Raw genomic sequence first — 19,850 nt, 5'->3', positions numbered from 1 at the left:
TATTACATGTCTGCTACATCTCTATTACATGTCTATTACATGTCTGCTACATCTCTATTACATGTATATTACATGTCTGCTACATCTCTATTACATGTATATTACATGTCTGCTACATCTCTATTACATCTCTATTACATGTCTGCTACATATCTATTACATCTCTATTACATGTCTGCTACATATCTATTACATGTATATTACATGTCTGCTACATCTCTATTACATGTATATTACATGTCTGCTACATCTCTATTACATGTCTATTACATGTCTGCTACATCTCTATTACATGTATATTACATGTCTGCTACATCTCTATTACATCTCTATTACATGTCTGCTACATCTCTATTACATGTCTATTACATGTCTGCTACATCTCTATTACATGTCTATTACATGTCTGCTACATCTCTATTACATGTATATTACATGTCTGCTACATCTCTATTACATCTCTATTACATGTCTGCTACATATCTATTACATCTCTATTACATGTCTGCTATAAATCTACTACATGTCTGCTACATCTCTGCTACATCTCTGCTACATCTCTAGTGATACCTGGTATCAGAGAGGTACCTGGTATGTTGTGAATAAGGGGTCAGAGAGGTCCCTGGTATGTTGTGAATAAGGGGTCAGAGAGGTACCTGGTATGTTTTGGTCTTCATGGCGATCACACCGTTGATTGGCACCATCAGAACCATTACAGCCACGCCAGCCAGCACCGACGGACCCAAGTTCTACACAGGACATGACATCACAAACCATTGAGAACTTGTGAAGATAACAACAGTCTCTGCTGCATATGTAACAGAGAGTTGGATTCAGAACCTCACTCCTTAGCTTGAAATGTGTCTACTTGCGCCATCAAAATGCTATCCAGATCCCTCCCAGTCAGTTACAAGTACCTGCCACAGGATGTACAGAACCAGTATGACCTCCTGGTTTATTAAAGATCTTTGGTGCGTACCCGCCACAGGAATTACAGGGCCAGTATGACCTCTTGGTTTATTTAAAGATCTTTGGTGCATACCTGCCACAGGAAGTACAGTGCCAGTATGACCTCTTGGTTTATTTAAAGATCTTTGGTGCGTACCTGCCACAGGAATTACAGGGTCAGTATGACCTCTTGGTTTATTTAAAGATCTTTGGTGCGTACCTGCCACAGGAAGTACAGGGCCAGTATGACCTGTAGAGGAGCAGACCAGATCATATTGATGTAGGTGATGAGGTCCATGAAGCGCTGGGCATCAACCGACATCAGGTTGACGATCTCTCCCACTGTAGACGTACGCCGCGCCGCGTTACTGATCACCAGAGCCTGGGAGAGGTTAGAGGTTAAAGGTCAGACAGGGGATAAGGGTCAATGAAGGGTCTACAAAAGTCAGATCAATCAATCAATCATCGGCAGAATATTGATTGATTGATTGATTGATTGATTGATTGATTGATTGATTAGTACACCTACGATCAGTAGACAGCCCCTACTATAGCGGTGTGGAGCATCATGCCAAATTAACTTTCAATCAATCACTGATCAAATCAATCAATCACTGATCAAATCAATCACTGATCAAATCAATCAATTGATCAGCAGAATATATTTTTTATTTAAAATGTTTTTATTAAACCTTTATTTAAATTGTACCTTTATTTAACTAGTCTAGTCAATAGTGATTACCTTCCTGTAGACAGCTCCTACTATAGCAGTGCGTAGCCTCATTCCCGTGACGAAGCACACATGGAAGTACTTCTGCAGGATGAGGGTCTGGAAACAGGTACAAACGAACAGCAGCGCGGTGTAGAAGTAGCCCTGCCACGAGGGGGCGCTAGAGTCATTCACAAACTGGATCAGCAACCTGAGGGGTTGGAGGTCAGCGGTTAGCAGGTCAATGACACAGCCTGAGAGACGATGATAAAAGAGGTCAAATGTCAGTGGGTAGGGACGGCAAGAGAGATGGACACAAAAATGGCCCCATTCAAGGGTTCTTCTGACATAGTCTGAAACGATAGGTCCGTTTGACAACGTCAGAAAAAAACACTGATTTCTAATAATTCTAAGTGCACATGAACACAGCAAAACACGTCAAACATCTATACAGCCTGAAATGACAAGAGCGAGAGAAAGAGAGGACTAGTGTTGCACATTGTACCCAAACTACAGTACTTTTTTAATATTATATCTTGGGAAAACTGTCCTGTAATAGAATGACTTACTTTCGGTTCTTCTATCAAATATGTTGTACGTTTGGAAATTAACTAAATGTTTTCAATTTATTAGAAAAAAAATAAAAGTTTATTGTAAGACATGAACAGAATGCATCAGTGGTTCGTATTCCCTGCAACTTTCTGCAGAGGCAACGGCAAGGGAATGACCGTCTGTCTGTGTGTGTGTGTGTGTGTGTGTGTGTGTGTGTGTGTGGGTGGTCCGCGTATTGTCCACCACTGTGTAGCCGTTAGCGATGCTAATGATAACCGTCTTTAGGTAAACGGAAAGGCTTTACCAAAAACCTTCTCAATTAAAAAGTATGAAGTAGCCTCTGTCTACCTGGCAGAATCATGATGATTTGCATCAATCCAGTGGCCATTTGTTTTACAAACTCCATCACGTGTGCAACAGAAACAACGCTAACGTAGCAACACTAGGTGACTGCGCACCTAACCTCGTCCCCAGGCTTGGACTGCTGGCGCACAGAGCCTGGTAACACCGATTTCTAAGACGAGTACATTTTCTTAATTAACTTGCAAACTCTGACATTTTCTGACGCTCAACCAGTTAGCAAGTCGGAAATGTCAGAGTTTCCAAGTTCCGACTAGCACGTGAACACGGCACCAATCACTTGAGCTGCTCACGCTCTGAAGTCCACAATGTAGGGGGCGGTTCTAAGGGTTAAGATAGATGCTGATGTACAGCCAATTAAAACTGTTTTCGCCGCTCCTGTCATCGACTTCCAGTCAAGTTCAATTCTGAGGCGCTGCGAAACCACAGGTCTCGACAGAGAGAGAGCAGGCTGGTGGATTATTGGCCACCTGAAATAAAGGGTAACTTCAAGGTAAGAAGAGAAGAAGAGTAGAGAAACACCTACAACTACCCCCCCCACTAGAAACACCTACAACTACCCCCCCCACTAGAAACACCTACAACTACCCCCCCACTAGAAGAAACACCTACAACTACCCCCCCCACTAGAAACACCTACAACTACCCCCCACTAGGAAACACCTACAACTACCCCCCCCCACTAGAAACACCTACAACTACCCCCCCACTAGAAACACCTACAACTACCCCCCCCACTAGAAACACCTACAACTCCCCCCACTAGAAACACCTACAACTACCCCCCCCACTAGAAACACCTACAACTACCCCCCCCATTAGAAACACCTACAACTACCCCCCCCACTAGAAACACCTACAACTACCCCCCCACTAGAAACACCTACAACTACCCCCCCCCACTAGAAACACCTACAACTACCCCCCCACTAGAAACACCTACAACTACACCCCCCCACTAGAAACATCTACAACTACCCCCCCCACTAGACAGAAACACCTACAACTACCCCCCCCCACTAGAACAGAAACACCTACAACTACCCCCCCACTAGAAACACCTACAACTACCCCCCCACTAGAAACACCTACAACTACCCCCCCCCACTAGAAACACCTACAACTACCCCCCCCCACTAGAAACACCTACAACTACCCCCCCCACTAGAAACACCTACAACTACCCCCCCCCACTAGAAACACCTACAACTACCCCCCCACTGAACAGAAACACCTACAACTACCCCCCCACTGCAGAAACACCTACAACTACCCCCCCACTAGAACAGAAACACCTACAACTACCCCCCCCACTGAGAAACACCTACAACTACCCCCCCACTGAACAGAAACACCTACAACTACCCCCCCCACTAGACAGAAACACCTACAACTACCCCCCCACTAGAACAGAAACACCTACAACTACCCCCCCCACTAGAAACACCTGCAACTACCCCCCCACTAGACACTACCCCCCCACTAGAAACACCTACAACTACCCCCCCCACTGACAGAAACACCTACAACTACCCCCCCCCACTAGAAACACCTACAACTACCCCCCCCACTCAGAAACACCTACAACTACCCCCCCCCACTAGAACAGAAACACCTACAACTACCCCCCCCCACTGAGAAACACCTACAACTACCCCCCCACTGAGAAACACCTACAACTACCCCCCCCACTAGAAGAAACACCTACAACTACCCCCCCACTAGAACAGAAACACCTACAACTACCCCCCCCACTAGAACAGAAACACCTACAACTACCCCCCCCCACTGACAGAAACACCTACAACTACCCCCCCACTAGAAACACCTACAACTACCCCCCCACTAGAACAGAAACACCTACAACTACCCCCCCACTAGACAGAAACACCTACAACTACCCCCCCCACTAGAAACACCTACAACTACCCCCCCCACTAGAACAGAAACACCTACAACTACCCCCCCCCACTGAGAAACACCTACAACTACCCCCCCCCACTAGAAACACCTACAACTACCCCCCCACTAGAAACACCTACAACTACCCCCCCCACTGAAGAAACACCTACAACTACCCCCCCCACTAGAAACACCTACAACTACCCCCCCCCACTAGAAACACCTACAACTACCCCCCCACTAGAGAAACACCTACAACTACCCCCCCCACTGAACAGAAACACCTACAACTACCCCCCCCCACTAGAAACACCTACAACTACCCCCCCACTAGAAACATCTACAACTACCCCCCCCACTAGAACAGAAACACCTACAACTACCCCCCCCACTAGAAACACCTACAACTACCCCCCCACTAGAAACACCTACAACTACCCCCCCCACTAGAACAGAAACACCTACAACTACCCCCCCCACTAGAAACACCTACAACTACCCCCCCCACTAGAAACACCTACAACTACCCCCCCACTGAGAAACACCTACAACTACCCCCCCCACTAGACAGAAACACCTACAACTACCCCCCCCCACTAGAAACACCTACAACTACCCCCCACTAGAAACACCTACAACTACCCCCCACTAGAACAGAAACACCTACAACTACCCCCCCACTAGAACAGAAACACCTACAACTACCCCCCCCACTAGAAACACCTACAACTACCCCCCCACTAGAACAGAAACACCTACAACTACCCCCCCCACTAGAAACACCTACAACTACCCCCCCACTAGAAACACCTACAACTACCCCCCCCACTAGAACAGAAACACCTACAACTACCCCCCCCACTAGAAACACCTACAACTACCCCCCCCACTAGAAACACCTACAACTACCCCCCCCACTAGAACAGAAACACCTACAACTACCCCCCCCACTAGAAACACCTACAACTACCCCCCCCACTAGAACAGAAACACCTACAACTACCCCCCCACTAGAAACACCTACAACTACCCCCCCCACTAGAACAGAAACACCTACAACTACCCCCCCCACTAGAAACACCTACAACTACCCCCCCACTAGAACAGAAACACCTACAACTACCCCCCCCCACTAGAAACACCTACAACTACCCCCCCCCACTAGAAACACCTACAACTACCCCCCCCACTAGAAACACCTACAACTACCCCCCCCACTAGAAACACCTACAACTACCCCCCCACTAGAAACACCTACAACTACCCCCCCACTAGAAACACCTACAACTACCCCCCCACTAGAAACACCTACAACTACCCCCCCACTAGAAACACCTACAACTACCCCCCCACTAGAAACACCTACAACTACCCCCCCCACTAGACAGAAACACCTACAACTACCCCCCCACTAGAACAGAAACACCTACAACTACCCCCCCCACTAGAACAGAAACACCTACAACTACCCCCCCCACTAGAAACACCTACAACTACCCCCCCCACTAGAACAGAAACACCTACAACTACCCCCCCACTAGAACAGAAACACCTACAACTACCCCCCCACTAGAACAGAAACACCTACAACTACCCCCCCCACTAGAAACACCTACAACTACCCCCCCACTAGAAACACCTACAACTACCCCCCCACTAGAAACACCTACAACTACCCCCCCCACTAGAAACACCTACAACTACCCCCCCCACTAGAAACACCTACAACTACCCCCCCCACTAGAAACACCTACAACTACCCCCCCACTAGAACAGAAACACCTACAACTACCCCCCCCACTAGAACAGAAACACCTACAACTACCCCCCCCACTAGAACAGAAACACCTACAACTACCCCCCCCACTAGAACAGAAACACCTACAACTACCCCCCCACTAGAAACACCTACAACTACCCCCCCACTAGAACAGAAACACCTACAACTACCCCCCCCACTAGAAACACCTACAACTACCCCCCCCACTAGAAACACCTACAACTACCCCCCCCACTAGAAACACCTACAACTACCCCCCCCACTAGAAACACCTACAACTACCCCCCCACTAGAACAGAAACACCTACAACTACCCCCCCACTAGAAACACCTACAACTACCCCCCCACTAGAAACACCTACAACTACCCCCCCCCACTAGAAACACCTACAACTACCCCCCCACTAGAAACACCTACAACTACCCCCCCCACTAGAAACACCTACAACTACCCCCCCCCACTAGAAACACCTACAACTACCCCCCCACTAGAAAACACCTACAACTACCCCCCCCACTAGAAACACCTACAACTACCCCCCCCCACTAGAAACACCTACAACTACCCCCCCACTAGAAACACCTACAACTACCCCCCCCACTAGAAACACCTACAACTACCCCCCCCACTAGAAACACCTACAACTACCCCCCCACTAGAAACACCTACAACTACCCCCCCCACTAGAAACACCTACAACTACCCCCCCCACTAGAAACACCTACAACTACCCCCCCCCCACTAGAAACACCTACAACTACCCCCCCCACTAGAACAGAAACACCTACAACTACCCCCCCCACTAGAAACACCTACAACTACCCCCCCCACTAGAACAGAAACACCTACAACTACCCCCCCACTAGAAACACCTACAACTACCCCCCCCACTAGAAACACCTACAACTACCCCCCCCACTAGAACAGAAACACCTACAACTACCCCCCCACTAGAACAGAAACACCTACAACTACCCCCCCACTAGAAACACCTACAACTACCCCCCCCACTAGAAACACCTACAACTACCCCCCCACTAGAAACACCTACAACTACCCCCCCCACTAGAAACACCTACAACTACCCCCCCCACTAGAAACACCTACAACTACCCCCCCCACTAGAAACACCTACAACTACCCCCCCACTAGAACAGAAACACCTACAACTACCCCCCCCCCACTAGAAACACCTACAACTACCCCCCCCACTAGAAACACCTACAACTACCCCCCCCACTAGAAACACCTACAACTACCCCCCCACTAGAACAGAAACACCTACAACTACCCCCCCACTGAGAAACACCTACAACTACCCCCCCCACTAGAAACACCTACAACTACCCCCCCACTAGAAACACCTACAACTACCCCCCCACTAGAAACACCTACAACTACCCCCCCCACTAGAAACACCTACAACTACCCCCCACTAGAACAGAAACACCTACAACTACCCCCCCCCACTAGAAACACCTACAACTACCCCCCCCACTAGAAACACCTACAACTACCCCCCCACTAGAAACACCTACAACTACCCCCCCCACTAGAAACACCTACAACTACCCCCCCCCACTAGAAACACCTACAACTACCCCCCCACTAGAAACACCTACAACTACCCCCCCCACTAGAAACACCTACAACTACCCCCCCACTAGAAACACCTACAACTACCCCCCCCACTAGAACAGAAACACCTACAACTACCCCCCCCACTAGAACAGAAACACCTACAACTACCCCCCCACTAGAAACACCTACAACTACCCCCCCCCACTAGAACAGAAACACCTACAACTACCCCCCCACTAGAAACACCTACAACTACCCCCCCACTAGAACAGAAACACCTACAACTACCCCCCCCACTGAGAAACACCTACAACTACCCCCCCCACTAGAACAGAAACACCTACAACTACCCCCCCCACTAGAAACACCTACAACTACCCCCCCCACTAGAACAGAAACACCTACAACTACCCCCCCCACTAGAAACACCTACAACTACCCCCCCCACTAGAACAGAAACACCTACAACTACCCCCCCCACTAGAAACACCTACAACTACCCCCCCACTAGAAACACCTACAACTACCCCCCCCACTAGAAACACCTACAACTACCCCCCCACTAGAAACACCTACAACTACCCCCCCACTAGAAACACCTACAACTACCCCCCCCACTAGAAACACCTACAACTACCCCCCCCACTAGAAACACCTACAACTACCCCCCCCACTAGAAACACCTACAACTACCCCCCCCACTAGAAACACCTACAACTACCCCCCCCACTAGAACAGAAACACCTACAACTACCCCCCCCCACTAGAAACACCTACAACTACCCCCCCCACTGCAGAAACACCTACAACTACCCCCCCCACTAGAAACACCTACAACTACCCCCCCCACTAGAAACACCTACAACTACCCCCCCCACTAGAAACACCTACAACTACCCCCCCCACTAGAAACACCTACAACTACCCCCCCCACTAGAAACACCTACAACTACCCCCCCCACTAGAACAGAAACACCTACAACTACCCCCCACTGGAACAGAAACACCTACAACTACCCCCCCACTAGAAACACCTACAACTACCCCCCCACTAGAACAGAAACACCTACAACTACCCCCCCACTAGAACAGAAACACCTACAACTACCCCCCCACTAGAACAGAAACACCTACAACTACCCCCCCACTAGAACAGAAACACCTACAACTACCCCCCCCACTAGAAACACCTACAACTACCCCCCCCACTAGAACAGAAACACCTACAACTACCCCCCCACTAGAAACACCTACAACTACCCCCCCCACTAGAAACACCTACAACTACCCCCCCACTAGAAACACCTACAACTACCCCCCCCACTAGAAACACCTACAACTACCCCCCCCACTAGAAACACCTACAACTACCCCCCCACTAGAACAGAAACACCTACAACTACCCCCCCCACTAGAAACACCTACAACTACCCCCCCACTAGAAACACCTACAACTACCCCCCCCACTAGAACAGAAACACCTACAACTACCCCCCCACTAGAAACACCTACAACTACCCCCCCACTAGAAACACCTACAACTACCCCCCCCACTAGAAACACCTACAACTACCCCCCCACTAGAAACACCTACAACTACCCCCCCACTAGAAACACCTACAACTACCCCCCCACTAGAACAGAAACACCTACAACTACCCCCCCACTAGAAACACCTACAACTACCCCCCCCACTAGAAACACCTACAACTACCCCCCCCACTAGAAACACCTACAACTACCCCCCCCCACTAGAAACACCTACAACTACCCCCCCCACTAGAAACACCTACAACTACCCCCCCACTAGAAACACCTACAACTACCCCCCCCCACTAGAAACACCTACAACTACCCCCCCACTAGAAACACCTACAACTACCCCCCCCACTAGAACAGAAACACCTACAACTACCCCCCACTAGAACAGAAACACCTACAACTACCCCCCCACTAGAAACACCTACAACTACCCCCCCCACTAGAACAGAAACACCTACAACTACCCCCCACTAGAAACACCTACAACTACCCCCCCCACTAGAACAGAAACACCTACAACTACCCCCCCCCACTAGAAACACCTACAACTACCCCCCCACTAGAAACACCTACAACTACCCCCCCCACTAGAACAGAAACACCTACAACTACCCCCCCCACTAGAAACACCTACAACTACCCCCCCACTAGAAACACCTACAACTACCCCCCCCACTAGAAACACCTACAACTACCCCCCCACTAGAAACACCTACAACTACCCCCCCCACTAGAAACACCTACAACTACCCCCCCCACTAGAAACACCTACAACTACCCCCCCACTAGAAACACCTACAACTACCCCCCACTAGAAACATCTACAACTACCCCCCCCACTAGAAACACCTACAACTACCCCCCCACTAGAAACACCTACAACTACCCCCCCCACTAGAAACACCTACAACTACCCCCCCCACTAGAAACACCTACAACTACCCCCCCACTAGAAACACCTACAACTACCCCCCCCACTAGAAACACCTACAACTACCCCCCCACTAGAAACACCTACAACTACCCCCCCCACTAGAAACACCTACAACTACCCCCCCACTAGAAACACCTACAACTACCCCCCCCCACTAGACATACCTACAACTACCCCCCCCCACTAGAAACACCTACAACTACCCCCCCCACTAGAAACACCTACAACTACCCCCCCCACTAGAAACACCTACAACTACCCCCCCCACTAGAACAGAAGACCAGACAAGAGCATCTCACCTACCTGAGTATCTCAGGCCCAACGAACATGAGAACGTCCTGGATGATCTTGTAGAGTGAAGAGATGAGGAAGTAGGGTCCGAAGGTGAGACAGAGGGCCCAGAACAGAGAGGGTTCTCTAGTCTTCTGGGGTGTCTTCATAATCAGGATCTCTGACTCCTCTACGGGGACACCCTCCTTCCTCTCTCCCCGAGGAGCCTTCTTAGGGGAGTACAGAGTCTTCTCCTCCGGTCTGGGAGAAAGGGAGTTGGGGGGGGAAGAGAAGGAGTTATTTAGCTTGTTTTTGTTCTTTGAACGTTTTGCTACGGTGTGCCCTAATGAACATGACCTTTTGACCTTGCCTGAGTGCAAACGTGCCAGGATGTGCAAGTACGCGTGTGCATGCCTGCACGTATGTGTGGAGGTGTGTGGTTCCTGGTGGGTTCTCCTGACCTTTTAACCTTCAGGCACTCGTTGTTCCAGCGTCGTACGAGCTGAGGGACAACCCTCTGGGAGCGGTCCTCTGAGTTCAGACACCACAGATCCTTCTGTTCTAACGGACGCTTATAACCTGTTACTATCAGACTGGAGGAGAGGGGAGGTAGAAAGAGAAAAATGAGCGAGAGAGAGAAACACACAGAGAAACACACAGAGTGAGAGAGAGAGAGAGACCGAAGGAAGGAAGAAAGGAAACAGTCAGCACTAAAACTTCCTGTAGAAAGAGAAACTCATGCCTGCTGTTTCCAGAGGGGTATACTACAACCCAGGATCAATGAGTTCACCGGCTAACTTCCATAAACAACCAGAAATTACTATTGATTTTCCCGGTTCATTACGAAAGCTAAACTTAGATGTGTTTTTGGTTGTTGAGTCAATTAGACCATGCCAAAAGACATTTTAAAATATTTAGGCAAGTTTTAATTGATTTTATTTTCTAACAGCTCACCCAGTGATCCACCAGAAGCTGATTCTGGACAGAAAGGAAGCTCCGATCTCAGGACAGGGATTCTGCAACCGGCAGGAGATGGAACACACAGTTAGAAACACACACACACACACACACACACACACACACACACACACACACACACACACACACACACACACACACACACACTTTCTAACTTTCTCTCAATACTCAACATATAACATCAACATCTGTATGTTATACCCAACCAGTTATACTGATGTCATATTGATTACTAGACCAACCAGTTATACTGATGTCATATTGATTACTAGACCAACCAGTTATACTGATGTCATATTGATTACTAGACCAACCAGTTATACTGATGTCATATTGATTACTAGACCAACCAGTTATACTGATGTCATATTGATTACTAGTCCAACCAGTTATACTGATGTCATATTGATTACTAGACCAACCAGTTATACTGATGTCATATTGATTACTAGACCAACCAGTTATACTGATGTCATATTGATTACTAGACCAACCAGTTATACTGATGTCATATTGATTACTAGACCAACCAGTTATACTGATGTCATATTGATTACTAGACCAACCAGTTATACTGATGTCATATTGATTACTAGACCAACCAGTTATACTGATGTCATATTGATTACTAGACCAACCAGTTATACTGATGTCATATTGATTACTAGACCAACCAGTTATACTGATGTCATATTGATTACTAGACCAACCAGTTATACTGATGTCATATTGATTACTAGACCAACCAGTTATACTGATGTCATATTGATTACTAGACCCACCAGTTATACTGATGTCATATTGATTACTAGACCAACCAGTTATACTGATGTCATATTGATTACTAGACCAACCAGTTATACTGATGTCATATTGATTACTAGACCAACCAGTTATACTGATGTCATATTGATTACTAGACCAACCAGTTATACTGATGTCATATTGATTACTAGACCAACCAGTTATACTGATGTCATATTGATTACTAGACCAACCAGTTATACTGATGTCATATTGATTACTAGACCAACCAGTTATACTGATGTCATATTGATTACTAGACCCACCAGTTATACTGATGTCATATTGATTACTAGACCAACCAGTTATACTGATGTCATATTGATTACTAGACCAACCAGTTATACTGATGTCATATTGATTACTAGACCAACCAGTTATACTGATGTCATATTGATTACTAGACCAACCAGTTATACTGATGTCATATTGATTACTAGACCAACCAGTTATACTGATGTCATATTGATTACTAGACCAACCAGTTATACTGATGTCATATTGATTACTAGACCAACCAGTTATACTGATGTCATATTGATTACTAGACCAACCAGTTATACTGATGTCATATTGATTACTAGACCAACCAGATGTCATATTTGGTTTGCTAGCTAATGATCTAGCTAAGTAGTTTGTATCTTTTCTAAATCAAGCTTCACTTGCTAACAGCAGAGAATCCCTCCTGGATCACTGGGGGATTTTACATGTCTTGTTAGCATTGCTAACCTTTCGGATTACAGAGGCTCAGTGGGGTTTGCGCCTCGTGTTCAGTGCCGGTATTACCGAATATCCCGGGATGGCACAAAGTCGGTATTAAAGACAATTTGGATACCGCCCAAGCCTAATTCAAATTCTCCTCCTTTGGCGTGATAGCACAAAAATTGTCCCAATTGATAATCCACAATTACTGCAGCCATTTGCCAGTGCATTGATCATGAAATTGAAAGCCTGTCTCTATACAATGCCTTACGATAATGTTTAATGATAATGTACAATCTATATGAATAGGCATACAACAAAGAGAAGACAAGGGTATTTGATGAATCATTTGTTGATCATGGTTCATTTGGGATGGGGGGAAAAGTCATTTCAGAGGGTCTGCTGTCAGAAGTCCTCTCCAGCTGAGAAAGATACACTAAAGAAACAAAGGTAGGAATAGATTGTTTTCTGTTAGAAAAATCCCTTTAGCCTATACTGATGTGTCATCCTATCAAATGGATGTTATCTTGCACAGCTTAATATAAACTAAACCTCTGTACAGATTTCTGTTCATTCAAAATCTTTCTCTACAGCTGCCAGTGGGACCGCAGCATAGAGATGGCTAGTTAGACGGTGAAGTCCTCTATGGGCTGTTCTATCACAGAAGCGATCAATAGCAAAGATCAGAGGTGAGCACTCTATCCATTTTTATGGACAGCTGTCATGACATTTCTCCAAACAGCCTTTCTCCACTCGCTCAAGAATCATTGAGGAAACCGCGAGTGTTACTAGAAAAAGTAACAAACAATATTCCAATATTTGAATACAGTAACTCGTAATATGATTTAGTTACTCATAAAAGTAATATAAGACTGAAACACGTTACCCTCAACACTGTCTGAGACACACACACACACACACACACACACACACACACACACACACACACACACACACACACACACACACACACACACAATGTTGTTATTGATCTCTGGACTGTCTGACTGTTCAACTGTGGGACCGTTAACAGGGAAACCTGTATCCATGTTGTTATTGATCTCTGGACTAGCTCTGTTAGTTCCATTGTGGGAGTGGAACAATAACACAACAGAACCAATCCTGGGAACTGGTAAACCTGTTGCTAGCACAATAACACAACAGAACCAATCCTGGGAACTGGTAAACCTGTTGCTAGAACAATAACACAACAGAACCAATCCTGGGAACTGGTAAACCTGTTGCTAGAACAATAACACAACAGAACCAATCCTGGGAACTGGTAAACCTGTTGCTAGCACAATAACACAACAGAACCAATCCTGGGAACTGGTAAACCTGTTGCTAGAACAATAACACAACAGAACCAATCCTGGGAACTGGTAAACCTGTTGCTAGAACAATAACACAACAGAACCAATCCTGGGAACTGGTAAACCTGTTGCTAGCACAATAACACACACAGCTGACATTCACTTAACACACACAGCAAGATCCACACACACTTCTCACAGTCACACAACATGTACTGCTTGACACAGCAAGCACTCATACAAGCACACACACACAGCTAAAGACACACACACACACAGCATGCACCAATTTATACAAACACAATGTGCCGACACACAGAGACATAACAAAAACACCCAGAGAGACAGAGGGCACAGAGAAACAGTGTGTGTGTGTACTCACAGCGTCTTTGGATGCCTCTGAGAAGAGAGGAGGCTGGTCTGAGAGGGCTGACAGGAGCAGAGAGATGAGCAGTAGCGTGTAGTAGATGTAGAACGTTGTGTATCTGAACACACACACCGTCGACGGCTGGGGGGAAACATATGGAAACACTATTAAAAAGACCTTTCTTTCATAGACCTCCAAGCCTGAGACAGTTTTCTGGCAATAAAACAAGACTGGACTCTTCTTGTTACACATGGGCTGAACCCCCCCCCCACACACACACACACACACACACACACACACACACACACACAACTAGAACTGGGTGATGTGGACAGAAATCCATATCGCGATAAATGTAAACATTTTTTGCAATAATGATAAATCAGTGATCATTTACACTAAATCATTTTTTGGGGGGGGTGCTCGAGCTGGGCGATATGTACAAAAAGTAATATTGCAAAAAATGTCCTCAGTCCTCAGAAACATTTATTTTGGTTTTTATGGACAGTTACTTCACATCAGCAGCAGAGCTCTAGACGTGTTTCCAGGGCCAGGTAAGACAACTGAGATGGTAGCCTACGATTCTAAAAGTAAGATATTTCATCCAACATATCCAGGGAAGGCATGGTTGATGTGCAACCTGTCAATAGGATCCACAATGATCACATTTATTTTGGCCTCTTCAGAGAATTGGCTGACATCTTTGTGCATATTGTCCTCTAGGCTATATGATTCACCACCTGAGGAAGGGGGACCTCACAACACTGAGCTAGACTACTAACTGTAGATATATTGTTGCTAGGTAACCATGTAGGCTATATGATTCACCACCTGAGGAAGGGGGACCTCACAACACTGAGCTAGATTACTAACTGTAGACCTAGCAACACTATCATATTTACAGTTAGATTAGCCTACAAGGCTATCTAGCAACACTATCATATTTACAGTTAGATTAGCCTACATGGCTATCTAGCAACACTATCATATTTACAGTTAGATTAGCCTACAAGGCTATCTAGCAACACTATCATATTTACAGTTAGATTAGCCTACAAGGCTATCTAGCAACACTATCATATTTACAGTTAGATTAGCCTACAAGGCTATCTAGCAACACTATCATATTTACAGTTAGATTAGCCTACAAGGCCATCTAGCAACACTATCATATTTACAGTTAGATTAGCCTACATGGTTATCTAGCAACACTATCATATTTACAGTTAGATTAGCCTACAAGGCTATCTAGCAACACTATCATATTTACAGTTAGATTAGCCTACATGGTTATCTAGCAACACTATCATATTTACAGTTAGATTAGCCTACAAGGCTATCTAGCAACACTATCATATTTACAGTTAGATTAGCCTACATGGCTGTCTAGCAACACTATCATATTTACAGTTAGATTAGCCTACAAGGCTGTCTAGCAACACTATCATATTTACAGTTAGATTAGCCTACATGGTTATCTAGCAACACTATCATATTTACAGTTAGATTAGCCTACATGGCTATCTAGCAACACTATCATATTTACAGTTAGATTAGCCTACATGGTTATCTAGCAACACTATCATATTTACAGTTAGATTAGCCTACATGGCTATCAGTAAATGTAGGCTAATGTCCTACAGAAACTTCCCAGCTCCAGGCCTAAGCCACTTGATGTAGGTGTCTATTCACTGCAAATGGCGCGCACCGCTCGGCTCCGCGGGTTCATCAAACCCGTACTAACTCCAGCCTAGTCCGGTTGTAAAGTGGTGCCATGAACACAATATTAAGAGGTGAGAAAAACTTGGAATACTCCCAGAAAACTGTGACTCTCTGTAACTCTGTAACTACAACAACAGTAGTTGCTTTGAAAACTGTATTTTTCCCACAGTAGCATTTTGAGCAACGGTCATATGATTATGCTTCTCAGAATGCCTCTCTCCCTCCTCCATGTCACAGTGGAGAGAAGAAGTGAGTCAGCAGCCAACAGCCAAACAGAGACAGGCAGAGAGTTTCATAGCAGGAAACAACATAATGCATAGGCTATTACTGTTGACCAAATTATGGTTCTAGAACAATCCACAGGAACGTTGTGTAGCAAAATCACCCCAAATAATGGTTCTAGAACAATCCACAGGAACGTTGTGTAGCAAAATCACCCCAAATAATGGTTCTAGAACAATCCACAGGAACATTGTGCAGCAAAATCACTCCAAATAATGGTTCTAGAACAATCCACAGGAACGTTGTGTAGCAAAATCACTCCAAATAATGGTTCTAGAACAATCCACAGTAAGAGGTAGCCTATGTCTGTAATTCTGGGTTCATTGTCCCAGATCTAACACACAACCTCTCTCTCTCACCTCGTTGATGGCTTGTATGATCTTGGATCTGAATGTGACGGTAGCACAGAGGACGGCCACCAGCCAGAAGTTGAGCATCACCCCTGAAGACTGGACTCCTTTTAACCTCTCATACTGGGTCAGGAGGGTGGCCAGCAGCTGGGGAGAGAACACACACACACACATTAGAACAGCATATACACACACACAGAGCACATACATCTCCTTCAGATCTGACACCACTTGTGAGCGCAAACACGTTTAATATTATGCATTTGATCCTCGCGGGAATTGAACCCGTGACCTTGCCGTTGCTAGCGCCCTGCTCTTACCAACATGTATTAATCATGCCCAGGTGTTAATAACACTATAAAAAACACTCCTCCTACTGATTACATTCACACAGTATTATATTGAATCACTACATACTGGGTACTGGTAGACACAGTATCATATTGAATCACTACATACTGGGTACTGGTAGACACAGTATTATATTGAATCACTACATACTGGGTACTGGTAGACACAGTATTATATTGAATCACTAGATACTGGGTACTGGTAGACACAGTATTATATTGAATCACTAGATACTGGTTACTGGTAGATACAGTATTATATTGAATCACTACATACTGGGACTATGACAAGGCAGCAGAGTACTGTGTACTGGTAGACACAGTATTATATTGAATCACTACATACTGGGTACTGGTAGACACAGTATTATATTGAATCACTACATACTGGGTACTGGTAGACACAGTATTATATTGAATCACTACATACTGGGTACTGGTAGACACAGTATTATATTGAATCACTAGATACTGGGTACTGGTAGACACAGTATTATATTGAATCACTAGATACTGGGTACTGGTAGATACAGTATTATATTGAATCACTAGATACTGGGTACTGGTAGACACAGTATTATATTGAATCACTAGATACTGGGTACTGGTAGACACAGTATTATATTGAATCACTACATACTGGGTACTGGTAGACACAGTATTATATTGAATCACTAGATACTGGGTACTGGTAGACACAGTATTATATTGAATCACTAGATACTGGGTACTGGTAGATACAGAATTATATTGAATCACTAGATACTGGGTACTGGTAGACACAGTATTATATTGAATCACTACATACTGGGTACTGGTAGACACAGTATTATATTGAATCACTACATACTGGGTACTGGTAGACACAGTATTATATTGAATCACTACATACTGGGTACTGGTAGAGACAGTATTATATTGAATCACTAGATACTGGGTACTGGTAGATACAGAATTATATTGAATCACTAGATACTGGGTACTGGTAGACACAGTATTATATTGAATCACTACATACTGGGTACTGGTAGACACAGTATTATATTGAATCACTACATACTGGGTACTGGTAGATACAGTATTATATTGAATCACTACATACTGGGTACTGGTAGATACAGTATTATATTTAATAACTACATACTGGGTACTGGTAGACACAGTATTATATTGAATCACTACATACTGGGTACTGGTAGATACAGTATTATATTGAATCACTACATACTGGGTACTGGTAGATACAGTATTATATTGAATCACTACATACTGGGTACTGGTAGACACAGTATTATATTGAATCACTAGATACTGGGTACTGGTAGATACAGTATTATATTGAATCACTAGATACTGGGTACTGGTAGACACAGTATTATAATGAATCACTACATACTGGGTACTGGTAGATACAGTATTATATTGAATCACTAGATACTGGGTACTGGTAGATACAGTATTATATTGAATCACTAGATACTGGGTACTGGTAGACACAGTATTATATTGAATCACTAGATACTGGGTACTGGTAGATACAGTATTATATTGAATCACTAGATACTGGGTACTGGTAGATACAGTATTATATTGAATCACTAGATACTGGGTACTGGTAGATACAGTATTATATTGAATCACTACATACTGGGTACTGGTAGATACAGTATTATATTGAATCACTACATACTGGGTACTGGTAGATACAGTATTATATTGAATCACTAGATACTGGGTACTGGTAGACACAGTATTATATTGAATCACTACATACTGGGTACTGGTAGATACAGTATTATATTGAATCACTACATACTGGGTACTGGTAGATACAGTATTATATTGAATCACTAGATACTGGGTACTGGTAGATACAGTATTATATTGAATCACTAGATACTGGGTACTGGTAGATACAGAATTATATTGAATCACTACATACTGGGTACTGGTAGACACAGTATTATATTGAATCACTAGATACTGGGTACTGGTAGACACGGGAGTTTTTCATAGCCAGTTGATCTATCCAGGGAAAACTCAAAGCTCCATGGCAAAATGTGTAGAATTGCAGCAAATTAGGTTTAAAACAGTAACATTTTCTCTCCACCGCCAAGTCCTCAAATATTCTTTCCCGGGGCCCGGACCCAAAGCTACGCCCCTCCTCAGCTAAGACCCTTACAGGCCGACCACGCCCCCCCAGCTAAGACCCTTACAGGCCGACCACGCCCCCCCAGCTAAGACCCTTACAGGCCGACCACGCCCCCCCAGCTAAGACCCTTACAGGCCGACCACTCCCCCCCAGCTAAGACCCTTACAGGCCGACCACGCCCCCCCACAGCTATGAACCTTACAGGCCGACCACGCCCCCACAGCTATGAACCTTACAGGCCGACCACTCCC

At 45.3% G+C, this 19,850-nt stretch overlaps 1 protein-coding gene across 9 annotated transcripts in view; it reads right to left on the bottom strand.

Moving 5' to 3' along the window:
* The window catches only part of LOC106606184 (multidrug resistance-associated protein 1), a 101,202-nt gene that overhangs the window by 43,726 nt on the left and 37,626 nt on the right, over nucleotides 1–19,850 (bottom strand). For all 9 annotated transcript variants that reach the window (XM_045719635.1, XM_045719636.1, XM_045719628.1 and 6 more), the window contains 8 exons: nucleotides 17,107–17,244; nucleotides 14,759–14,884; nucleotides 11,534–11,595; nucleotides 11,041–11,172; nucleotides 10,613–10,840; nucleotides 1,691–1,868; nucleotides 1,169–1,330; nucleotides 657–749 (listed from right to left, as the gene is read on the bottom strand). In XM_045719635.1, coding sequence (XP_045575591.1) covers nucleotides 657–749; nucleotides 1,169–1,330; nucleotides 1,691–1,868; nucleotides 10,613–10,840; nucleotides 11,041–11,172; nucleotides 11,534–11,595; nucleotides 14,759–14,884; nucleotides 17,107–17,244 — 1,119 coding nt within the window. The remainder of the gene's footprint in view (nucleotides 1–656; nucleotides 750–1,168; nucleotides 1,331–1,690; nucleotides 1,869–10,612; nucleotides 10,841–11,040; nucleotides 11,173–11,533; nucleotides 11,596–14,758; nucleotides 14,885–17,106; nucleotides 17,245–19,850) is intronic.

This window comes from Salmo salar, chromosome ssa06 (assembly GCF_905237065.1).
Source record: "Salmo salar chromosome ssa06, Ssal_v3.1, whole genome shotgun sequence".
NCBI classification, from domain to species: Eukaryota; Metazoa; Chordata; class Actinopteri; order Salmoniformes; family Salmonidae; genus Salmo; species Salmo salar.
The sequence above is the reverse complement of the archived record's forward strand: the minus strand, read 5'-3'. Positions and strand labels throughout refer to the sequence as shown.